At 40.1% G+C, this 25,921-nt stretch overlaps 2 protein-coding genes across 4 annotated transcripts; one reads left to right on the forward strand and one right to left on the reverse strand.

Annotated features, from left to right (window-relative positions):
* Positions 1-281: 281 nt before the first annotated feature.
* Positions 282-21,583, reverse strand: LOC126373106 (solute carrier family 22 member 3-like). The gene is made up of 15 exons (XM_050019108.1): positions 21,553-21,583; positions 18,170-18,214; positions 10,876-10,949; positions 8,372-8,422; positions 7,696-7,919; positions 6,967-7,162; positions 6,123-6,252; positions 5,631-5,759; positions 5,011-5,203; positions 4,552-4,657; positions 4,210-4,445; positions 4,052-4,131; positions 3,483-3,658; positions 2,995-3,149; positions 282-2,688 (listed from the first exon to the last, which is right to left on the reverse strand). Exons 2-15 carry the CDS (start codon positions 18,189-18,191, stop codon positions 2,622-2,624), a joined length of 1,839 nt encoding a protein of 612 aa, XP_049875065.1. The 5' UTR covers positions 18,192-18,214; positions 21,553-21,583; the 3' UTR covers positions 282-2,621.
* On the forward strand, positions 11,736-18,123 carry LOC126373078 (uncharacterized). Of its 3 annotated transcripts, XM_050019059.1 has the most exons (4): positions 11,736-12,125; positions 12,366-12,464; positions 12,927-13,046; positions 13,733-18,123. In XM_050019059.1, exon 4 carries the CDS (start codon positions 13,826-13,828, stop codon positions 16,802-16,804), a length of 2,979 nt encoding a protein of 992 aa, XP_049875016.1. In that variant the 5' UTR covers positions 11,736-12,125; positions 12,366-12,464; positions 12,927-13,046; positions 13,733-13,825; the 3' UTR covers positions 16,805-18,123. The 3 variants fall into 3 exon arrangements, with proteins under 3 accessions (XP_049875016.1, XP_049875017.1, XP_049875018.1); XM_050019060.1 differs by lacking the exon at positions 11,736-12,125 and having other exon boundaries at positions 12,227-12,464; XM_050019061.1 differs by lacking the exons at positions 11,736-12,125; positions 12,366-12,464; positions 12,927-13,046 and having other exon boundaries at positions 13,482-13,876; positions 15,509-18,123.
* Positions 21,584-25,921: the final 4,338 nt, after the last annotated feature.

The raw sequence follows: 25,921 nt of genomic DNA on the forward strand, positions 1-25,921 counted from the left end.
CAAACCTACTGAAATAAAATACATACATAAATATGTACTTATATAAAGGATAAAAGACGTTATAATCATGGATGTTCCAATTTAGTGGGTACTTTAAGTCTAAATAGAAACTTTTGTTATTAAAAAAATAGTATCACACCTAAAACACCTCCACCAACCCGCAGTGGAGCAGCGTGGTGGAATAAGCTCCCCCTCCGGTTGATTAAGGGGAGGCCTGTGCCCAGCAGTGGAGCTTTAGGCCGTTTATATTATGTTAAGGGAATAAAAAAAAACAACAATAATGAAGTAAGTACTTTAGATATTTTATTTTAGGAACGTATCCGTTTTATAACTAGATTTAATAAATATAGTATGTAAATGCACCTTTAAAAATTTCCTTTTATAAAAAATAATAGTTACTTATTATTGTATAGATTTCGAGGTAGATTAAGATTTAATATTTCCTAAATCTCATTATCTAACATGGTGCCAACTTTTTTTTTCTTTCACAGTGCCAGTTAATCTACTCGCAGTTCACATTATTCCAGTAGGAAGACATTCCAGTCCAGCGATTGAATCCAGTACTGGAATATTGGAATAATGTGAACCAGCACTGGAATGGCGCAGTGCGTGCTTGTGCGTGGCTATCCGGCTCTCCGGTGCATTCCAGTGCTGGCTGGTTCGCGCGTGCGTTCTTACATGGTGCGTATGACACTCATCCAAATCAGTGGCGGCCCTAGCAAAATATTTAGGTGGTGCAAGACCTGAATCACAATCACACAATCAACGTGTGTCACAATTTGTTGAATAAACATTCTCTCTCTCTCTCTCTCTCTCTCAAATTGGCACCCCTCAGCCCCGTAAAATACAAAATTATTCGATTAGTTTATGGCCACCGAAATTTACCTGTTTAAATCTTTTAAAAATGTTTATGTAATTTTTTGCCCCATAAAATATAAAATTTTTTTTTGGTTACTTTACGGCTACCGAAATTTAACTATTACTATTATAACAATTTTTTTGTTTATCTTTTTAAAATGTTGTTTGCGGCCACCCGGTATGGATTTTATGCGGCCGCAATCTAACCCGATGAAGTTAGTTTGCGGCTAGGGTGGACCAGTCTTGGTTTTTTTGCCGCCCTAGGGCTGCCACTGATCCAAATACACTTTTTCTTTTTCTTAGTAGATATCTCTCTCGCACTAGGCCGATTCTATCACTGTTTTTATTTGGAAAGGGTTCAATGACTTAGCCCCCGATACAAATTAGTGCAGGCGGCGAGTGAGGCTGCGTTTCCATTGACGCGGAGCTGTGCGGAGATGTGCAGGAATCGACCAATCACCGTGAGGGAGAGAGTGACAGAGCGTCTTCGTTTTTCGCTCTCTCAAACGCTGTGATTGGTCAAATCCGCTCATCTCCGCTCTTCTCCGCCCATCTCCGCGTCAGTGGAAACCCGGCCTTACTGTTCTATACGCAGTATTACCGACCTATTCCAAGTCTATCAATCATTTTTTAAATAACTAAGGCTAAATTTTGTTATAATATATCTATATTTGTGAATGTTATTTTTCCCGTATTGTAAATAATGTTTGTATATGTCTCCAAAGATAGAGTTTGGTGGGATTAAGCCATAAGGTTACTTTTAAGATCGAATTATGGACCCAAATTCATACAATAAATGATTTGATTGATTGATATTGTAATAGGTTTTTGTGTAAAATCGCGAACTAAATCTCGCGATCATCTTGTCTCGCTTTCCCGGCTCAGTGTTCATTGATTTTTAGTTTTTCACAAAGTTATTTTCACCTAAGTTAATTGACATCTTATTTAATTGACCTTAGTAAAATGGTCATTAAAGCTGTATGATAGAATTGATAAGGTTCAACCCACAACTAGTCCACTATGTGTAGTTCTGTTCATCGTAAACATTTGTCGGATGCATCCGGAGCGATGCGCACGCATCATCAATCTTTTCTCTTAACCCCCCTATTGTAAACACTCATCAGATATGATGGAGGCCTCAGCCCAGCAGTAGGATCAAATAAGCTGGGGGCGCTTTTGCACTACTTTTGTTTTGATTGAGTGATCTCCATTTCGGAAGGCACGTTAAGTCGTTGGTCTCGGCTATTAGCCGTATAATACCGCTAAGAAGTATAGCAGTGTGTTAGTATGCTCCATACCTCCTCCGGCCAAACGCCAGATCCGAAGGCCCTCCTACCACTACACTTATAACTCAAGTGGGGCTCTCTATTGTGCTTCTTGCAACAGGACTTTCAAAACTAAATTTGGTTGTGCTAGTCGCGCCCGCGCCCATGCAAAAGCCCAGGCTAACACTAGCTAAGGGTGTCGCCATCGACGGATACGTCTGGGAGGACATCATCATCATCATCACCTCCTCCGGGTTGAATGAGAGGATGCCTGAGCCCATCACTGGGACGTTATAGACTGATTATGTTTTTGTCATATTGTTATCCGATTCCGTCAAATGCTGGATCCAAAGTGGTTATAGAACACGTCATATTTGTATAGTAGGTGCTTAGCTTACATACTACATACGCAATCTCTAAGTTATTTTCTACTATCTAAGACATTCTTGGACACCGATCCGATAAGAATTGGATGAAGTAGTAATTCGACTAACGGAATTATCCTTTTTCTTCACCGTTTGATTCATCTTCGACATCCTTGTCGGTTGGTCCACGTAAAAAAATACTGTAAAAAGAAAGGTATTTATTATACAGGGTGTTAATGACGTAACTAATACTAAAGGGGGATGATTCAGGCTATGATTCTGAGTTAACTTCAAGTGGAATTTTCCGTCGCTAAATTTATGTTTTTTTAAATTATTTTCAATTCTATAATTGCTCGTTTTCTATCACATAGGACTTAAACATAACTGGCGAGGAGTGGTTGTGTAGTATGCACCTCTGCTTACCCGTTCGGGGATACAGGCGTGAAGGTCTGTTATGTTATGATGTTTGTTAGTCGATCGATTTCGCTCCGTCTAATAATACTGACCCCAAGAGCGAGTGGTGTGTGATGAGCCGTTCGGCGTCTGCGCAGGAGTGTGGCATGGCCTGGCCCAGCGTCTCAGGCAGCAGCAGGCTGATGGCAGCGGCTGTCAGTGCCACTGAAGACGTCACCACCAGCGGCAGACCGCCCCAGTATTGCTCCTGCAGTTAAACATACATAACTTACACAAACAGCCTATAAACGACCTACTTATGGCAAGACTACATACTTACATCAGTAAGTAGTAACCCTTGCGAAGCACGGATCATGTTACTTTCAGAGAATCAGGTGATCAGCCTGTAATGTCCTAACCAAACTTGGAATTACAAAGTAATTTTTGTGTTATGTCCCCACCGGGACTCGAACCCGGGACCTCCGGATCGTGAGCCCTAAAAACCATTAAATATTTAGTGCATCCTTAACCTGGGTAAACCAGGTAATGAGGAAATACATAATGCAGTCATACAGGCATGCGACCATTACATGTATCGTACCAGATATACTACAAAAGGCGACGCGCTGGACACGAGGAAGGAGGTGACGTGCACGAGGGAAGAGCCTGATGCGCGTGCGCCTGTCGGTAGCAGCTCCGTCACCCACTGGATGCTCGTGTTGAACGACATGTTGCTGAAGAACCGCGCGCTGATTGCTAGCCACGCGCGCGGGGACCCTGACGGTAGAACATGGACTTCATAATCACAATCAGAGCCAGAGTCAGTGATAGAGTCAGAGTTTCTGTCAGGGTTAAACTAATAGTTAAGAGTGAGAGTCATAGTCAGTCAGAGTTAGAATAATAGTAGGTAGAAGTGAGGGTTATAGTCAGAGTGAGAGTCATAGTAAGAGTGAGTGTCATAGCTAGAGTGAGAATCATAGTAAGAGTGACAGTCACAGTGTGAGTCATAGTAACAGTGCGTGTCATATTTAGAGTGTCATAGTCAGAGTGAGTATCATAGTAACAGTGAGAGTCATAGTCAGAGTGAGAGTCATAGTAAGAGTGAGAGTCAGAGGTAGAGTCAAAGTCAGAGGTAGTTTGAGAAGAGCCAAAATGAGTTGCACTGCTTACCTTTGGGTACGAATGCTGCTATCATAGCTAGTGTCCCGATGAGAGTGAGTGTTCCCGTGGCCATCGCTCGTCTGCCGATTCTGTGAACATACACATACATACACAGAACTGTTCTGTTTTCCATTCAGTCCATGAAACAGAAAAAAAAAATACCATACCTGTCAAGTAGCAATACGACCAGTAGCAAAGAAGGTATTTCAGTGGCGGAAGATATAGCGAACGTTACAAACATATCCGAACCAACGCTGCCAGACATGCGCACCAGGGCGTCGAACACCAGAGCGCAGGCGGCGTACAGAACCACATTCAGTATTAGAAGTATTAGCAATCGAGGGCTCGTTAACACGGCTTTCAAACTCTCATCTGTATCCTCCTTTCGGTTGCTTGAAAGCGCCTGTAAATAAAATAAGGCAATTAAAAACTCCATGTCTCGTCTTAGAAACGCGTTGCTACAAAAAATGCGGCAGGCACTTATATTAATTTTATCTTGTTTAACTTACGATAAAGTCATCAAGGGCTTGTTGTGGTATGTGCGTGCCGTTGACGCGTTCAAGTCGCCGCAACATTTTCATTGTACGCTTGTGCTTGCCGCGAGATGCTAACCACCTGAAATTACACAAATATCTACATGACAGATATAGCAGTGATAGCCCATTTGATAGACGTATGCCTCTCACTTTGAGGTCCCAGGTACGAATCCAGCACAGGCCTAAACCAATGATCATAAATGATTACCACGTGCTCAGCGGTGAAAGAAAACATCGTGAGGAAACCCACATTCCCGAGAAAAGCATTTTCGGAGATATGTGACCTAAACTGTATGGGCTAGTTTTTCCTTCGCGGGTTGAAAGGTTAGAGAGGCAGTCGTTCCTATAAAAAAACTGGATCTGTCAAATCTTCAGAGGTAAGTGGACCTTGTGATAAAGGGGACAACGCTATGGAGATGGTGGGTTAATGACCTAGCGCTCTCTGGTAGCAGCAACGGCGCAGCGAGGGCAGCCAGCATGGGCAGGGAAGTGAGCAGCGTCAGGAGCCGCCAGTCAGCCAGCCACAGCGCCAGCCATGGAAGCAGGATCGCCGCGCCACCGAAGTACAGCATGATGGACAAGTTCGCCACCCAAGTCCGGTGCTGAGCTCCTACGTACTCTAGAACTGAAAACGTACATACATACTACATGAGAACTTCTCTCGTGTGGGTTGCAAGACCCATAACCGAGCTCATCAACCCTGGTGTTAGAGTTATTTATGAGCTGCCAAAGGCCTCAGACAATGCACGGATCATCTTACTTTCGGACAATCGGGTGCTCAACCTGGATTGTCGTAAGCAAACTAGAGATCACAAAAGGCTTTTGCGATATGTCGGGGTTCCAACTCCGGACCAGCAGATCATGAGCCTAATGCTCAACCACTGGACCACGGAGGGTGAATGTCAGATGACAACTGCCAATTGAGAGACTTTTAAAATGAGAAGCATTTTTTAATTTATCTTTCACCCAGCCAAGCATACTGATGATGAATGATGATGATTTGATCTACTTGGTCAATGTTTTTTGTCAGAGCACAAACTCGGTAAACTTACTCAGAATATAGACGAGCATGAAACAATTGTCGTAGCTCAGGCCGGCAATGAACCTGCATACTGCGAAGTCCCAGTGAGTGTTGGTGAAGATACACGCCACACTGCCCACGAAACCGACCAGATTTGCCGCTGAAATTATAATAACCTAATCATCTCTGCTTCTCTCGTGTCGATGATCGATCTCATCAACCCAGGTGTCAGTTTTAGTATCTGTTGACCCACCAAAGGCTTCTTCTTTCCTTTCTCATTTTCATATATTCAGGCGATTACATCCTGCAATATCCTCACAAAAACAAGGGATAGTCTTTCAGACCAGGAATCTCATCCAGGACCTCTAGATAATTTGTTAAAAAACCATGTTGTTGAGAAGTCCTTGTGACGCTTCTTCTCTTCAGCGGTAACAAGTTCTGATATGGTTAAAAGCGCGATATCGCATTGATAGAGGTGACGCGAAAGAAGAAAGCAAGATTGATGTAGACATGAGGATCTCACCCACGAGAGACGGCACGCGGCCCACTCGATCAGCCATCCATCCGAAGATCAGTCCACCACAGAACGCACCACCGAAGAATATGAATTGTGTCAATGGTACATACGTGCCATATTCACATACCCACCCGCGCTGAAACACCAACGGCGTCAATTAGGTAGTTATCATGAATACACATTGCATACATAAGATGTGGTAGCCCAGTTGATAAAACGCTTACCTCTCACTCTGAGGTCGCAGGTTCGAAACCAGCTCAGGCCTAAACTAATAATTTTCGGATTCATGTTTGGATCATAAATGATTATTACGCTCAGCGGTGAAGGAAAACATCGTGAGGAAATCCACATTCCCGAGAAATGCATTTTCGGAGATATGTAGCCTAATCTGTATTGGGCTGGTTTTCCCTTCGCAGGTTAGAAGGTCAAACAGCCAATCGCCTCTGTAAATAACCAATAAGGCACAACGAGGATTCTTGATCCTGAGACACCACTTCCGTTTCTTTCATTCTCACCAAAATCTGGTACCCACGTATGTCAAATTTTCTACGAAGTATGAGTCTTAGACCATGTAAGGGTCTGCACAGACCCTGTCGCCGCTGTTCGTGGTCTTCGCTGAACTTAAAGACGTTTCCCTGGAGGGGTTTCTTGCACGTCTTCTCCACAGCCTTTTTTTATATATTTCATTTCTACTTATGACCGGACTAATCAGGAGCGCTGAGCGCTCTCAGTTGAGATTTGGAAGTAGTGGTAGATTAACATTATAGACTAATGTTATAGAATCATGACTTCCAAAGTGTTTTTTGATCCTACATTGAAAATAAACGTTTTTTAATCTTGGTGGTTTTACCTCAGAAACAACTGTGTTATAAGGCACATCGAGTAGCTGGAAGTCCCATCCGTGCCGGCAGGGGACCGTGGGTGCGTCAGTCGGCGGCTGTAGGGATTCCAGGACTGCTGACCAGTTGGCAACGAACGTCTGACACCGGTCCCAATGCTCATAGTTCGCTCCAGCTGTGGTCGCCCCTGGGGCTGACAGGTTTCTTCTGCAGAAAAAGCATTATCACTCTCTTTCCGTCCATCACTTCATCCGCGTGAACTTCGATTATCGCGCGCTATTTTTTTTTCCCACCCCTCCGTTCATTCCCTAAACCTCCTAAGGCCGAGATTTCCAGACACAATAGTTAAAGAGATTTTAAAAAGACATTTGGTCTTACGACTTCGACTTCAGGATGACCCCAAAAGACATGACATGAGGCATAGTAGAAGAGAAGATTCGGTCTTACGAATTTTAGGGGTCTTTTCATAAAACTATCCCCTATTCCCAAGGTTTGAAACTATCTCTAACCGAAGACATTGCTCAAATTTGTATATGAGCTTTGGTCGAAATTCCGCCCAGGAATAGGAGTTCCATTGGGTGCCTAGCATTAATGTTTGTCATGGCGTCATATTTTTGGTGTTATTTTATCTTAATTGTTTCAGATGTTTAAGCGTAAAAGGGGAAAAGACCGTTAAATATCCGTTTTTTTAAATGACGTGGCGTTCAACATGGAAATAAAGTTAGTATGTAAACCCGTACCTTAACTCAAGGTCCAAATGTGTTAACTCAGGAATCCTACACCAGTGACTTTGAGGAGTGGCTACAGTGAAGATGCTCGTGAAATAGACGAAGGCCATCGTGGCCCCGAAGGGCAGCATGGATACGAATAGCCACCGCTGGTACACGCCCATAGCCCCGGCGTGATCCAGGATGATCTCCATAGCTTCCCCTGCATCCTCTGGCTTCTTTTCTGGACATAATGCCTGGAAGTATTGAAATAACTTCTTTCGTATGGGTTTTGAGATCCACAGTGTCAGGTTTATGTACTGTTGAACCATCAGTACTCACCTTACACTGTAGATCTAAAAACCCATCAGGGGCTTTAGGCCGATGTGGCTTATTGTTACGACTATATACTTACTTACTAACGCGCCTTCCGAAGCACGGAGTCATCTTATTTTCAGACAATCAGGTGGTCAGCCTGGATTATCCTAGCCAAACAAAGTGACTTTTGGGACATCTCCCCCGGGAATCGAACGAGATTGAGAGTCGAACGCTCTTACTGACAGACCAAGGATGTGCGGGTTAGTTTTGACAAAGGGTCAGTTTGGCCATTTAAATAACTAATGAACAAGCGTGTAGGGAAAACGCTCGTTGGATAGGTAGGCAATATGCTGCAATGCGTATTATTCTTGATTCTATGGTAATAGTATACCTTGCTGGCACCAAGAGTCTGATGATGGAGCTGGAACGGATCACAGGAAATCTGTAAGAAAATGACCTGGCTCATTGGTGATGGCAAGCAGCTGCAGTAGTTTATGTGGATGAGACGTTAGTTATGTAAAAAATGTCGTGCTGTGATGCGTTCGGCCTGCATGCATTCATACAAATATGTATTAAGAAATAAATTCAAATAAATATATAAATATAATGATTGTCGAATTCGTTTTCGACTTCATGTTTGGATCATAAACGATTATCACGTGCTGAGCTGTGAAGGAAAACATCGTGAGAAATGCATTTTCGGAGGTATGTGACCTAACCTGTATTGGGCTGGTTTTCCCTTCGCGGGTGGGAAGGTCAGACAGGCAGTCGCTTATGTAAAAAACCGGACCTGTCAAATCTTCGGGTTAAGTAAGCGGACCCTGTGAAAAACGGGATAATGCTGGGAGATGATGATGATGATTGAAAAGAAGATATTGTTATTGAAAGATATATACAAAATTTAACTATTTTTGTATTTAAAATGTGAATTTAGTAACAAAACTTACCTTCTTATATTTTAACGCTTTTTCCATTCTGTCAGCTGAGTATTTTGGCAGCAGACACACCCAGGGAACTCCATACTAACATCTATTCTTACCTCTGTAGTAACCGGGACCAACGAATGGTTTAACGTGCTTACCGGAAGTAAGGATGCATTTCATTTTTCCGATAATCATCAATCCTGACCACGAGAAACAGTCCCACAAAGTGTTACACGTGCCCCCACCGGGAATCGAATCCAGGAATTCCGGATCGTGAGCCCAACGCTCAACTACTGGACCACAGAGATTACGCAGTACACCGTGCACGTCTAAACATCTCTATTTTTAGCATTTACCACGACTCATTTGTAAGTTGTCAGGGCTAACCGGTAAGATTCCGAAGATGTTGAAATATTGCACAACAATTCGGTCTTTTGCCATCAAATCAAATCAAACATACTTTATAGCACACAAACAAAACATACAAACATTTAGCAACAATACAAATGTGCAACCACTACCAGGCATCGGCAATAAAAAAACTTGGATGCGGGACGGTGCAACACTGACGGGTATAAACCAGCAAGTATTTATACAGATACACTACACGTAATAATACACATAACATAACATAACATAAACAGCCTATACACGTCCCACTGCTGGGCACAGGCCTCCCCTCAATCAACCGGAGGGGGTATGGAGCATACTCCACCACGCTGCTCCACTGCGGGTTGGTGGAGATGTTTTTACGGCTAATAGCCGGAACCAACGGCTTAACGTGCCCTCCGAAGCACGGAATCATCTTACTTTTCCGGACAATCAGGTGATTCAAGCCTGAAAAGTCCTTACCAAACAAAGGACAGTCTCACAAAGTGATTTCGACAATGTCCCCATCGGGAATCGAACCCGGACCTCCAGATCGTGAGCCTAACGCTCTAACCACTAGACCACAGAGGCTGTTAATAATACATACTTACTCAACTGTACTGTATAGGTACAGTACAGGGTGTTAGTGACATCGTAACGAATACTAAGGGATTCCAGACCATGATTCTGAGTTAATATCAACTGGAATTTTCCGTCGCAAAATTCATACCTTTTTCTAGTTTTTAAATTATTTTCAATTCTATACTTTTGCTTTTTTAGAGTCCTGCAAGAAATGGAGGGAGGCCTTTGCCCAGCAGTGGGAAACTTTAGGCTAGATAAGATAAGATAAGATAATTTTGCTATGGAAAATTCTAATTGATAGTATCTCAGAATCATGAGCTGAATCTCCCCCCTCATTATTGTCACTTACACCCCGTACAAGTACGTACAGAGGGGTTAAAATTGCCACATCGAATCAATTCATTTTTGACATTTGTTTGCATTGCGCACTTACTTTTATATGCGCAAATGTCAAATTGCAATACTGCTTTCTTAGATGAATTGCTTCGATGTGGCCATTTTGACCCCCCAGGTAGCCATACAAGTGAATGTAATGTATTAAAGAATTCCAGTTCGTCCTTGCTGCGGGGGCGTCCCTTACTAGGCTGGAGTGCGATGGTGGCTAAGTTCGGATAAGGACCCAGACCTACGGGGTATAACGTAGAACTCTTGCCCAGGGATACGGTTGAATGATGGATGGGTCTTGGGAGCCATCAGTACGGCAATGCAGGGCGAAAGGGGCAAGTCTCAGGGACCCTGACCTGGAACCTGACAGAGGGCAGCAGTAGCTGTCAGTACTATTCAGAAGCGGAGGAGGAGTCCTAGTACGGCTTTGAAATAGACTACTCTGGGCGCCATCCCACTCGCGTCAGACAGAGTACTGAGGTTCGGAAGGCAACAGGGAAACCGCTCTGTTGTGTTGTGTTTGTCTTCTATTTTTACCTAAAAAAAAATGTGTGGAGAATGCTACACCGACAAGAGCGTGGCTCTTAAATTAATGATGATGATGATGATTAAAGAATTATGAGATGAATAATATTACTTGGCTGGCTTCCTCAGTCGTTGGATTGTCTGGTCCAATGACATCCTCCACATCTTTATTCATGGTTTGAGCTGTTCGAATCCTCACATAAAATAATGTGGCAACACTAGATTTAAGTTTTTTAATTCGACCACAAGATGGCGATTGTAACACTCTTTCCCTTCAACTCTTTGCGTAATCATTCAAAATGTAACTATAAAATATAATCCTATTAAATACAGTCCACTTTTAACTTTTATGTGCAATTTCATTTAAATTTACTCCAGCTCCGCACATAAAATGGTCCTAACGATCAGGATTTAAAAAATAGTAAAGAGTGAAAAGTGCGCGTTGTGTTCTATAATGTGACGTAATTTCGCCGTCCACGCAACGACGCAAGCCTACCCAAGCCATTGTTGGGAATATTGGGCATCATCGTAAGTACCTGCGAGTTCTCCGGCTTCGTGAGCTATTGTCACAGTCAGCGAGGAAGGTACTGTAAAAATCGCCAAGCTATAGTTGGTGAGTTCTATAAAATTCGTCGACAGACGCCATTACGCCCCAAGCTATTGTTGGTGGCTATTTTCTCTTCGTTGGACTGAGGATCCACAAGGAAAGCATTTAAAAGCATACCTATTTGCTTATAAGAAGATATCAAGGAGCTGTTTTCATAATAATTTACATAATAATAATATGATCTACGCGTCCAGGTGAACACGTAGCATACATCGATAGCCATAGTATCGATACATACATTTGTGTTTGTGTGCGTGAGCGCTGCCGTTTTGCGCGCCATCCCATTTCACTCACTCGACCACTCAGCGAGCGAGATTGAGTAGCGTGAAGTTCCTGAATTTCCGTCCTGAATAAACTTCGTCATCGATAATTTTCGTAAACCTGACTTTTAACTTTGGTTTTTATAATAAACTTTGCCGATTTATTCAAAAGTGCGTGAGTGAATCCGAAAATATCATCGTATAAGAAAATATTAAATTACGCGCGCGAGTGAAGTTGCTTCATATTGTGATTAGTGCAAAAAGTGCCCGATAGGGAGCGCTGCGTACGCGATCGGATCGAATCGGTCTCTGGATTTATTCACTCAATCGATCACGCCGCCATTTTATTGGACAATTTGCGTCGTCATTTCATTTTTACACTGTTTTGTGAATTTGTTTTACAATTATTGTTTATATTATAAAAATAAAGTGCGTAACAATCAGGAACGATGACGGATATTAAAAGATTGGTCGCGGCCAGAGGGCAAGCAAAAGGTACGTTAACATCCATCTACAATTCCTTGTTTGATCCCAACAAAAAGGATTCCATAACCTTGGAAGAATTAGAAGTGAAACGTGAACGCGTTATACAGGCATTTTCAAAGTATGAAAGCCTAAACATTGATATTATATCTTTGGTGGAATCAGACACGGAAAATTTCGATTTAATTGAAGAAAAATATTGTACCGTTTTAGCTGAGATCAATAAGTTAATAAGCAAATTGCAACCCTCAGGCTCACGATCAGATCAACGCTCGATTTCGGGAGAAGGAGGTGGAAAATTCCAACGCCTTCCGCGCATAAATATTCGTCAATTTGACGGAAATAATATCGGTGAGTACACACCATTCATAAATATGTTTATGTCGGTCGTAAACGAAAATAGTGCACTAAGTGAGTGTGACAAGTTGTACTATCTTACAACTTTCTTATCAGGGGGGGCTTTAGACGTTATAAAACACCTCCCACTAACCTCAGAGAATTATTCTGTTGCTTTAAATTTATTAAAGGATCGTTATGACAATCAAGTCAAACTGATTTCTCATCATGTCAATGCCTTGTTGGATATTGATTCTATAAAGAAGCCTAGTGCTTCAGGGTTTCGTATGATTGGTAATCATGTGAAACAGCACTTAAGTGCATTAAAAAATTTAGGGCTACCTACTGAAAGTTGGGATGCCATTCTTATTTGCATATTACAACGCAAGTTGGACTTTTACACCGTCAGAGCATTCTTTCTAGAACGAGAGAACAAAAAGAACATGCCTTCATTAGATTCCTTCTTATCATTTATAGAGAATAGAGCTGTAGCACTTGAGACTGCTACGGGCCCCAAAGAGGAGCCACGTAAGAACTCAATGGCTGTGTGCGCTCAAGCAGTGTCTACAGTAAAGAAGCAGTCACCTTCAGCAAAATGTAAGTTCTGCAATAATAATTTTCACAAGCTGTACACTTGTGCCAAATTCAAAATGGCAAACTATGGTAGTCGAAGCACATTTGTCACCAAACATGGTCTGTGTCAAGTATGCCTTAATAAACACAATGGAAATTGTAAGTTCAATTTTAAATGCAGTTTTTGCCAAGGTGACCACAACTCATTGCTTCATGCTGAAGGTACAAATTCATTGCCAGTGTCACCAACAAATCCTGGTACAGGTGAATCTAAAGTCAATTTATTTTGTAAGAATGGTGATGAACCCAAGGTATTATTACCTACAGCACAGGTCCTAGTAGAATGCCAAGATGGCACTAGGTGCGCCGCGCGAGCCCTGTTAGATTCAGGGAGTCAAGTCTCTCTAGTTTGCTCCAGTTTATTGGACAAAATAAATTCCAAGATATATGATCAAAATAACACTATCCTCGGTGTATGCCAGGAAGTAAAAAATTATAACAAAAGGGCTAAATTTGATATACATTCCCGTGTTTCTGATTTTAAAATGAACATAAACTGTTGTATTGTTGACAGGATAACTTGTGATCTTCCACAATTTAAAATTCTTAAAAACAGGTTGGATATAGGGCAAAACAATTTACTTGCAGACGAGAACTTTGATCAGTCAGCTCCTATAGATATTTTATTGGGTTGTGATGTGGTTTTACAGGCATTGGAGCACCAGGCATCCCCGCTTAAGGAGAATGGACCTTACCTACTCAAGACTAAGTTTGGTGATGTGATAGCCGGTTCGTTGCCTCCAATGTACGTATCCCTACCCAGCATTGACCACTCCATATCTGTTCAAAACCAAGTAAGTGAGAATATTCATTTGTCAACACCTAATGTGGAGGACTCACAGGAAAATACTGTTGTACCTATTTCAAGCCAAGAGTCATCTTTTGAGGAATTAAATAATAACATTAATAAATTTTGGCAAGCTGAAAAAGTTCCTGAGGTCTACTCTGAGCAATCGTCAGAGCAGGAACTAGCAGAAAGTATTTTCCAACAAACTGTCACTTTACAAAACAATAGATTCACAGTAGCACTTCCTTTAAAGCAGCCTATAACTAAAGTATATCTTGGAGATTCCTTTTCAATTGCTCTACAAAGATTCTATAATCTTGAGCGCAGATTATTAAAAAATGATAAGCTTTATCAGATGTATAAAGACTTTATTAATGAATACCTAGCGTTAGGTCATGCTGAGCACTATGATGTCTCAAATTATAATTTAGAAAAGGATGCTTGTTACTTTTTGCCACATCATCCAGTATTCAATGCTAATAGTCCAACAACAAAAATGAGAACTGTATTTGATGGCAGTCTCAAGACTAAAAGCATGATTTCATTAAATGATGTCCTTTTAAATGGACCAATAGTTCAGAATGAACTTTTTGATATACTAATCTTATTCAGATTGCCAAAGTATATTTTACTTTGTGATATAAAACAAATGTTTAGACAAATTCTTGTGAGTCCTCCATATAGGGCTTTACAAAACATTCTGTGGCGTCAATCTATAGAAGAACCTGTGTCTTGTTTACAATTAAAAACCGTGACATACGGACTTAAAAGTTCTTCGTACTTAGCAACCAGGTGTTTGCTCGAGTTAGCCGAACGTTATAAAGACACACACAATTTAGCCGCCACTGTTTTGAAAACGCAAACTTATGTCGATGATATTCTCACTGGGCACAATGATTTAAGTGTACTTAAAATCATAAAAGAACAGCTAGTGGAGTTGTTAAGGCTGGGGGGATTCGAGCTGCACAAATGGGGCTCTAATCATACCTATTTGTTGAACCACCTCACAACCAATCAAGACCCAATCACGGACATTGACATGAGTAAAGATAATTCTTTTCTTAAAACGTTAGGTTTGCGTTACAATGCCAAATCAGATAATTTTTACATTCATTGTTCTGAAAGTAATATTCAAAAGGAATACACTAAAAGGCAAGTTTTGTCATTTATTAGTAAAATTTTCGATCCTCTGGGGTTAGTGGGACCTATTATAGTGTCTGCAAAACTTTTAATGCAAGATATTTATGCGCTGAAGGTGTCATGGGATGACATCCTCCCCGAGGATATAAATGCAAAATGGTTAATGTTTGCTAAAGATTTAATTAAAATGTCAGACATACAAACAAAGAGACACATTGATGTAGAAAATGCGAAACAGGTTGAATTGGTTGGATTCGCTGACGCTTCTAATAAGGCTTACGGTTGCTGTTTGTACATCAGAAGTATCAAGGCTGATGGTACTGTAAATATACATTTATTATGTTCAAAGTCGCGAGCAAATTCAACCAATAACGACCTTTCTACACCACGAAAAGAATTGAATAGTGCTCTCTTATTATCTATGTTAACAAAAAGGGCATATGAAACATTGAAAACACAATGTGATAATTTAAAAGTTTATTTGTATCTCGATTCACAGATCGTGCTGGCGTGGCTGAGCATGGAACCAGTCAGACTGCTGTCATATGTCGCAAACAGAGTTATTAAAATCAAAGAGCTGACTTCAGGATGGCCTTGGTTCTATGTGAAAACCACTGACAACCCCGCGGATTGTCTCTCTCGAGGAGTGGAGCCTCATGCATTGCAGAACAATGAGCTTTGGTGGCACGGGCCTCAATTTCTAAATAACAACTCATTTTCTCATGGAAATGCAAAGCATGAGCCTTTATCACCGCACGAACTGCCTGAAATTAACAAAAAATGTTGCATTATTGTAAACTGTAATGATGCTTGTCATGTTGTAACTAACAATGATAATGCCTTTAATATGGACCTACTTGCTCGCTTTTCTGATATTACAAAACTAAAACGAGTTGTAGCCTATATGCTACGATTTTCGGATAATTGTAAGATAAAAAATATAACAGAGAGGCGTACGGGCGCGCTTCAGCCGTGTGAGCTTGAAAACGCTTTATTAACAATTATTAAAATGGACCAACAGAGGCATTATCAAAAAGAAATTGCCTGCTTAAAGGCTAACAAACCTGTATCACATTCTCTATCAGCATTGAGTCCTTTTCTTGATAAGAATGGCTTATTAAGAGTTGGTGGGAGATTGGAAAATTCACAGCTTCCATTCACTCAAAAGCACCCATTGATACTTGTTAAAGGTTCTCACATCACTAAGCTTCTTATATGGAAAGAACATGAAACTTTATTACACGCGGGACCTAAGTTATTGCTTGCTTCACTTAATAATAAGTTTTGGCTTATCAATGCTGTAAGGGAAATAAAACATGTAATTCACAAATGTATAAAATGTTTTAAGCTAAAGGCAAAGGCTGCATCACAGCTGATGGGGTCTCTGCCAGCCGAAAGGGTCACTGTAGCCAGGCCTTTCGAGAAGGTCGGCATCGACTATGCAGGTCCTTTTAATATAAAATTACACCGTGTTAGGAAACCACTTATTTTAAAAGCATATGTATTAATATTTGTATGTTTTGTCACAAAAGCGATACATGTGGAGCTCGCTTCTGATTTAACCACAGCTTGTTTTTTAAATTGCTTAAAAATATTTATTTCACGGCGGAATAAACCTTCGCAAATCTTTTGTGACAATGCAGCTACTTTTAAAGGTGCAAACTCACAATTACAGGAGTTGTACAAACTACAGTCTCACCCAACACACCAAAATTCAGTCGTGAAGTTTACAGCTGATCAAGGTATCACCTTTAATTTCATTCCCGCGTATAGTCCGGTATTTGGTGGGTTATGAGAGGCTGGGGTTAAGAGTTTAAAGTATTATATGAAAAGAGTAATTGGGCAGACAGTACTTACGTATGAGGAGCTAAACACTGTTATCATACAGATTGAAGGCATATTGAATGCGAGGCCGCTTACGCCTATGTCCTCGGATCCCTCAGATCTCTCGTATTTAACACCAAGTCACTTTCTTACTGGAGCTCCAATTACTGCTTTCCCAGAAAAGGATCTCACTGACATTCCTACTAATAAGCTTCACTTTTGGGAGCAATGTACTAAAATTAAACAGAACTTTTTTAAGCAATGGCAAAAACAGTACCTATCTATGTTGCAAAACAGGCCAAAATGGAAAACTAGTACTCCTAATATTGATGTTGGTACTTTAATAATCCTTAGAGATAATAATATTATGCCTTTCCAATGGCCTATGGCAAGGGTTGTAAAACTTTACCCAGGAAACGACAACAAGGTGCGTGCATTTGATGTAAAAATGCCTAATGGTAATATTGTACGAACAAGTATCACAAAGGTATGTCCATTGCCAATTTATTGATATGTTTTGAGTAGGTAGGGTTTTGTTCTATGGATAAAGTAATAGTTTTGTTCTGTTAAAAATATTTGTGATAAACTTTATATTATAATTCTTAAAATAGGTATAATATTATGTAATAGATAAGTTAGTCTTTTTTCTTTTACTGCTGCCTGGCAGCCTTGTGTATTATCTACACACAATAATGTGACTGATGTGCATTATACTTACCAAAAGGGTATCTTTTTTCAAATTTATTATAATTTGTAAGACAACTAGCATAAGGTTTCAATAAGGATAACTAGGATAGGGTTTCAATAAGACAACTAGGATAAGCTTTCAAAAAAAAAAAATTAACTTTTTACTAGTTGCATAAATCTTTTATTTTGTTTTGTTCACATAAAGTCAAGGTTACTTTTTAAGTTGATTAAAATTTTCACAAACTATTTATTATGACTTTTAAGGTCTTAGGTCACTTAGATTAATAAGTGTTAAGCTACATTAGCAAAAATGTTGTTTAATCAGTCATTATTGATATTTAACTTTTAATTATCCTGCCATTGTTTGTTCCTTTCGCTTATAATCAAACTGTTTAAGGATATTTCGTGAATGTTTCTCTTTTTGCTGGTGGGGCAATTATGTTCGAATCCTCACATAAAATAATGTGGCAACACTAGATTTAAGTTTTTTAATTCGACCACAAGATGGCGATTGTAACACTCTTTCCCTTCAACTCTTTGCGTAATCATTCAAAATGTAACTATAAAATATAATCCTATTAAATACAGTCCACTTTTAACTTTTATGTGCAATTTCATTTAAATTTACTCCAGCTCCGCACATGAGCTATAGACGTCCTTTCCCTTGTCATAGAATACGGATACTGAGTTGTAACTGGAATTAAAATTTTCTTTTTGTTTTACAACAATTACACTAGAGACCTGCCCCACGGCGCAATTCGATATCGCATTTTATGATCTGTGGCACATCCCGGACACTTCTTACAAACAACCTTGTTTTACACAGACACTACACATTGACGTTATCGTACACGCGCAACTGTGTGTGTGACGTCTGAGGGCTGCCAATAACAATATCAAATTTAACCGTTATTACTTATTTAGTTAGCTAATACTACTTACGAAAGAAGCTTTTATAATCATCAGTTAATATTTATTCACCGCACAAATCACAAACAAATAATTTTATACAATCAAGGTTCACAGTATACATAAATAGGCTTTGCACTTGACATAAAAAAAATGATCTAATTAATTGCATTCACATTATTTTTACATTACGCGCTTAGCTTAGGTTTAGTTTTATTGCGAACTATTAGAATGTTTTGATGGACAGTCACCACGCAAAATAAATATTTAGAGGCGCCGCGCAGGCGCACCGACGCGGGCAATTACTATGAGATTAAATATTCGAGTCAGACGAAAGGACGGTGGCGTCCAATTAAATTAAACTGATAAAAAACAGCGGTCCGCGGGCAGCTTCCACGATTCAAGACTAAACTATGTTCTATGTGCGAGGTATGCCACCGCACCGGACGCTGAAATAGGGGGGTGGGGTGCGGGGGGCAATATCAGCTGGGTCACCACGGGTTTACATCCACTAAGAAAATTGTATATTTGGAGCAGTGGCAGCCCTAGGGCGGTGCGAGGTGTGCCACCGCTCATACCGGGTTGTCATAAACAACATTTTTCAAAGATTTAAATAGGTAAATTTCGGTAGCAGTAAATTTACCGATTTTTATAAATTTTAAGGGGCAGAGGGGTGCCAGTGCCACTATGAGGTCTCGCACCACCTAAATATTTTGCTATGGCCTCTATTGACTATGTTCGAAGGGGATGAGGTAAACCTAGCACAGCCGCTGGTGGGGAGCGGAGAGCTGCCGTTCTTTGCGTAGTAAGTACTATTCCATATTATCAGACATAAGTCTGTGGAACATTTATAAATATGCGATTTTAGGGCAAGTTTGCCAGTATTAGGTCACGGGTAAAAATTTGGACATTGTTTCTGATTCCACAGCTGTGCAACCATGGTGTCAGGGTTATTATTGAACCGCCATATAATGATAACGACTGCTGCCATTATAGATAAGGTACTTACACGATTAATTACTTGTTTCGATATCGCACGTGTCGTGAGGAAGGTCGCTTATATGCATTACCTAATAAGTGATTTTGCTGTTCAAAAAACAGATAAGCTGTCAAATGAGATGGGGTTTTTCGTATTGATTGATAATGTTATCATTTGAAATATTATCTAGATTTTATTGGGTCTGTTTTCCTTATTAGGTAAGCAGTGATTTCTTTTGAAGCCACTTATCTACCCGGGCACTTCTACGCTGATCACTCGTTGTCCCATTGACATTCAGAATTTGCCTTTCAACTGTTTTAAGACAGTAGTTAAACAGAAACTTTACAAAAAAGGTTATTATAAAGTTAGTGATTATTTAGTAGATATGCATGGGATTCACTGTCTGAGAACTGATATTAGGCAGCTAAATTACTCAATTGAATAAAAATATTTTATTATGTTTATTTTTTTAAAGAACGTCTAGGGCCCTGTGGCGAGGTTTTTCTTGAAGCTTCTTTTCCCCGGCTATACAGGTTGTGAGAAGCTGCAGTTGTTTTAGGCGGATGAGACGTTCGTTATGTAAAAATTGACGATTCAAAGTGTAACTATGTTACCTACTGAATAAAGATATTTTTGAATTTGAATTTGTATGAGCCGTGGTAGCCCAGTCGGTAGAACGCTTGCATCTCATTTTGAAGTTGCAGGTTCGAATCCAGCATAGGCCTAAACCAATGATGTCGAATTTGTTTTCGACGTGTTTTCACGTGCTCAGCGGTGATGGAAAACATCGTGAGGAAACCCACATTATCGAGAAATAAATTTTTGGAGGTAAGTATGTGTAACCTGTACTGGGATGGTTTTCCCTTCGCGGGTTGGAAGGTCTGACAGGCAGTCGCTTCTGTAAAGACCGGACCTGTCAAAATCTTTAGATTAGGTAAGCGGACCATGTGAAAACGGGATAATGCTAGGGAGATGACGATGACCTGTTGTATGAAGGTAAAATGATCCAAGGGCAAGTTGGCGATGACGGCTCAAGAGTAACCCTGTCACAAGATGATGAGGTTGGTCATTGACATCACAACCCACACGAGAGTAGAAGATACGTTCACCACATATCCATCTTAGTCCTTCCTAGCAAAAACGGCTGCAAGTTGTTTTATATTGGCTCTATTCACCCCCATAGGGATAGCGGGTATGAGCTTAGGTAGGTTAGCTATGCATGTACGCTTATAGGTAATCCTCACTAACTACAAAAAAATACAGGGTGTTAGTGACATCGTATCGAAAACTTTGAGAAATGATTCAGGCCATGATTCCGAGTTGATATCAAGTGGAATTTTCCGTCCAACAGTATAGAATTGAAAATAATTTAAAAAAAAATTTTGCAACGGATATTTCCAATGATATTCCAAATCATGGTCGTCTGAATCATCCGTCAAACTTTTTTTATACAAACTAAGCAAAGGCAAATGCACAAACGTAATTCAGCTTACTTTAGAAGATACTTTTTTAAAACATCGTGAAAATTAACAACTGCATAAAAAGCCAAACTTTTCGAATTAGTTTTTTTTGCATAACGTTTTAGGTATTTAAAATTAAAAAAAAACTTTACATACCTTTGTTTAAATAAATGGCCTTTGTAGGTAAACTTATGCCTACTTTGTATATCGTGTTTTGATTCAACTAAACACGCTCTATCATCTACTCGTATCACCATAGCCACTGTCTACACTATCGCATAATTGGTATAAATTAATTGTAATTCTAAATGTAAATATATCAAAACTAACCGAAACTAACTTCACTCAGACTTTAGTAACCCACCAATAGCAAAATGGCTTAATAACAAACTGCAAACCACTACGTCTGGTGTATTTTCAATTTTTCAGCGTTATACGCACGCGGTTTCCTTGTCAAAAGCCGTCTGGCCGAAAATCAATACAATGACGTCATAACACAGTTAACCATTATACCGTCGGACCTTGAAAAGACAAACCTTATATAGGTACCTATATAGGTATTTCTCTTCCTCTCTTTTATGAGGTCACTATGGACGCACCTGGTGACAAGGTCTTTACTAAATGTAACATCAAGGTATTATAAAACTAAACACGAATTAAAAACACATAATAACGGGTTCTTACCGCAATTAAAGTAGGGATATGAGCCTCCCGATATTTCGACACTGTTGCAAGTGCCATGATCACGGGATGACTCTTGCGTGAAAATATCAGTGACGAAATATCGGGAGTCTCATATCCCTACTTTAAACGCGGTAAGAACCCGTTATTATGTGTTTTAATTATGATAATAACCACGTAAACTTAAAACAATGTATATACACGAATTTGCTTGTATAATTATAACACGTATGAATTCACGAAGCGATAATAATAATAGTTACCTATATCTCTAAGGATTGATTATAATGCAAGTAGTATGTTATTGGGCATTCTAGACCATCGAAGTGAAGGGATTCGCGAAAATGTTCTTGGGCATTCTAGACCATCTTCGTTCAGTCGGATCGTTCGAGCGCCAAAGCACTATCGCGCGCGCTCTCGCGGATCCCTTCACTTCGATGGTCTAGAATGCCCAAGAATCTAGACTCAAAAAAATGTGATATGAAATCGACTCGTGCTATACTGGTGAGTGTTGTAGTTGCTAACCGATTGATCGTAATATTAAGAACCACACTCGATGTTATTGGGTATTTCTAGACCATCGAAGTGAAGGGATTCGCGAAAATGTTCTTGGGCATTCTAGACCATCGAAGTGAAGGGATCCGCGAGAGCGCGCGCGATAGCGCGTTGGCGCTCGAGCGATCCGACTGAACGAAGATGGTCTAGAATGCCCAATAACATACTACTAATGCATAATGGTGTTAATTCCAGTACACATTTAATTTTATTTTAAGTTATACCCGTCCGTAAGGAAAGGCTCTAACTTTTCGCAATTTGTTGTTTAAATAGAAAAATTCGAACGTTTTCCTTAATGTACCTGGATTACCTACCTACTTTAATATGTTTTGTTGATAAAGTGTACGTAATAAAATTAATCTGATTATTTGGTGGATTCATAATAATTATTTAACCAGATTAGTTATAGTTAGATAATCGGGTATCTATATCATTATATCTTTAGGAATATAGGTATGTACTTACTTACGGATACAGCTAGGTATAAAAAGTGTCGACGACGGGTTATTGGCCAATATAAAATTTTGGGAGGGTTTTTTTTTTAATTTCTGCATAAAATTGACGTGTCTTCCATAATTTTTATACCTGTCGATTACTCGTCTCTTTCCTATTCCGTGGATAAGAAAATGACAGGTAAGGTATGACTTGAAATAAATATAGGTATAGGTCCCGGCAAACTTCTTGAGTATCGACCTTGACTGCGCACAACCGAATTTTAGATCTCTTTGGTGGTGCGGTACGGAGCGCGGGGGCGGGTGAATACCGCATTGACCGGCTATTGGTAGATCAGTCGATACTTCCCCCGCGCACTCTATCTTCGTCCCTTTGACTCCCGAATACACTTGCGTGCAGTGAAATTGTCACGTTTTTGTTATTGCTCTTTTGTTAGTTTTTTGTTATTGCTCATTTGTTTAAGTTTAAGAATTAGTTACTAGCACGAGGTCTATGTCTACAGATCCAAAACCTAGCACTAGCTCTGGTATTGCTGGTTTCAATCTCATGGAAGGAATATCATACTTACCTGACGATTAGTTTTTTATTAAGTATAATAATATAATATAAGTTTTAATAAACTATAATAATATATATAAGTTTAGTTTTATTTACATAATTAAATAATATACTTAATAATTGTTTTTTTTAATGAAGTTAAGAAAATAATCAAAATTTAATTTTTTTTTGCACGGAAGTGTACGTGCGCGAACTTTCCCCCACTACGACACTCGATGCTCAAGAAGTTTGCCGGGAGTTAGGCCGGTCACATACATTCGGAATTCCGTTTCGGAATTTCGATTCGAAATATCGATTCGTAATATTGAACGCATTAAATCCATACAACATCTATGAATCAACCACATACTTACAGTTTTTTTCCGTTCGAAATTTAATCTGATTGGGAATTCCGTATGATGGCCTATGTATGTAACTGAGCCTTGTTATTTCGAACGGAAATAAACGTATGTGTGTGATATATTAACGGAATCCCGAAACAGTATTTTGAATCGAAATTCCGAAACGGAATTCCGAATGTATGTGACCGGCCTTATAGCAATATTAATTCTTTACATGGTGTGATCCAAATATCAAAAACAATTATTTTTATGCATATAATGCTTCTACATTGTATTTTTAAACGATTATATACCCGAGTAATGAGAAAATAGGTAATTATCACGTTCAATCTTTACAGCGTCATCTACATTAGTTTTGGGGAACGCCTGGAAAGTCCCTCATTAGCACCACTGTCACAAATAGCTAACTGTGTTGTGTTTTGTTTGCGTTTCCACGGCAACAGACTTGCAGTTCGAATACGAGCCACTAGATGGGGCACTGGTACTATTTGTAAGGCCTCAACATCAGCGATTACTAAACTGTCCGCTTATTTTGCCGTCACTTATTGTAGGTTTGCCTCGGACGGCATTATCTACTTTTAATTTAACAGGCTTGACTCCTGAGGACAGGCTTGACTTGGACTCCTGAGGATCGCGCCCCCTGTGCACCCACAGGGGGCGCGATCCTCAGGAGTCCACTGAGAGAATTATATTTGAACGAATCAATGAATCGACCCTTGTGGATTGATAGCGGTAAGCTCATGAGCTTTTAAATGGGTTGCCATGACAACGATTAAATATTTAGTTAAGGAAATAGTCTCTCTCTCTCTATTTAAGAGCTGCGCTCTTGTCGGTGGAGTAATTGCCATTCCTCTCTTCTTCCCGCTAAAACCTTCACCTCCCGATACGACACGACCTGCACCTTCTCTTTTATTTGTTTCATAAATGTTATCCTAGGACTACCCCTTCCTCTCTTCCCTTCAATTTTTGCTTCTATAATGCTTGTTATAAATGAATCGTGTCGTATCAGGTGGTCAATCATATTTCCTCTCCGGCTCTCGATAGTCCTCAATATGGTTCTCCTTTCTTCAACTCTTTCGGGCACTTTTTCATTTGACACCATTTCAGTCCAGCTTATACCCTTCATCCTTCGCCAACACCACATCTCAAACGCTTCGAATCTCTCTCAAGGAAATAGTATGCCCACTAAAATATGGTATCCCTCTACGAATATACGTCCCACTGCTGGGCACAAGCCCCTCAAATAACCGTGGACGGTATGGAGCTTACTCCACCAAGCTGCTCCGCTGCGGGTTGGTACAGGTGTTTTTACAGCTAACAGCCCAGACCAACGGCTCAACGTGCCCTCTGAAGCACGGAATCATCTCACTTTTTCAGACAGGTGATTACAGCCTGCAATGTCTTATACATTGTTTTAAGTTTACGCGGTTATTATCATAATTAAAACACATAATAACGGGTTCTTACCGCGTTTAAATGGGGATATGAGACTCCCGATATTTCGACACCTACTCCACTCCAATCTCATCAGTCATCCCGTGATCATGGCACTTGCAACAGTGTCGAAATATACTGTTGTTTTTTATCCCCAATAAAATAAAACAAAGCCGGGTGGGGTCGCTATTATTTATTATAATTTTCCGTTTATCACTTCCTACCGATAGCTGTGTTATCGCGTGGTTTCCAATACATACTTATTCTCGGTGATTCATACTAATTGCGCATAATAAAGTATAAAAACATGCACAAATATTTCACCCTTCCCGAATAAGTGATCATCATCATCAATTTAAGAGCCACACTCTTGTCGGTGCAGCATTTTCGATGCTACTTTTTTAGGGAAAAATAGGGCAGTGATTTCCCTCTTGCCTTCCGCCCCGCAGTACTCTGTCTGTCTTTGTCTGATAAGTGATCAATCAGTTGAAATACTATTTATTGATGTCCCGGCCTCCGTGGTCCAGTATTTGAACGTTGAGCTCACCATCTAGAGATCCAGGGTGCGAATCCAGGCGGGGGCAATCACAAAAGTCACTTCCTCTAATTTTGTTAGGACATTGCATGTTGCAGTAGGGACTAGGGACTCGTAGACCTAGAAGGACGTACATTGACCAAATTGGAGATGTCCTTAGAAAAGGTTTAGTACGATCTACTCTGAACCGGCGTGCGTGTATGAAGCGATTGATGAATGTAGAGGAAGCAAGAGAAGTGTGTCAGGATCGAAGCAAATGGAATTCCATAGTCTCTGCTTACCCCGATGGGAAATAGGCGTGACGACAATGATGTCATATTATTAAACACTTTATTGTACGTATATCTATGAATATAGTTGATATTGAGAAAAATAAAAATAAGCACAAAAGGTGGACTTATCTCCGAAAGAGACCGCATCCAGTCAACCCCGCATATCGTCACCTTATCTTGCGAAGGATGTACCTCTGACTACCCTAATTGTGATACAGTCGTGA

This window comes from Pectinophora gossypiella, chromosome 15 (genome assembly GCF_024362695.1).
Source record: "Pectinophora gossypiella chromosome 15, ilPecGoss1.1, whole genome shotgun sequence".
NCBI lineage: Eukaryota > Metazoa > Arthropoda > Insecta > Lepidoptera > Gelechiidae > Pectinophora > Pectinophora gossypiella.

Bases quoted from the DNA above. Each gene is read 5' to 3' on its own strand.
- LOC126373078 (XM_050019059.1), top strand. From the start codon at position 13,826: ATGTACGTATCCCTACCCAGCATTGACCACTCCATATCTGTTCAAAAC.
- LOC126373106 (XM_050019108.1), bottom strand. From the start codon at position 18,191: ATGACAAGGGAAAGGACGTCTA. The intron at 4,446-4,551 runs GTAAGTTAAACA...TTTTATTTACAG, and splicing joins AAGCCCTTGATGACTTTATC to GCGCTTTCAAGCAACCGAAA. The intron at 3,659-4,051 runs GTAAGCAGTGCA...TTCTACCGTCAG, and splicing joins AGCAGCATTCGTACCCAAAG to GGTCCCCGCGCGCGTGGCTA.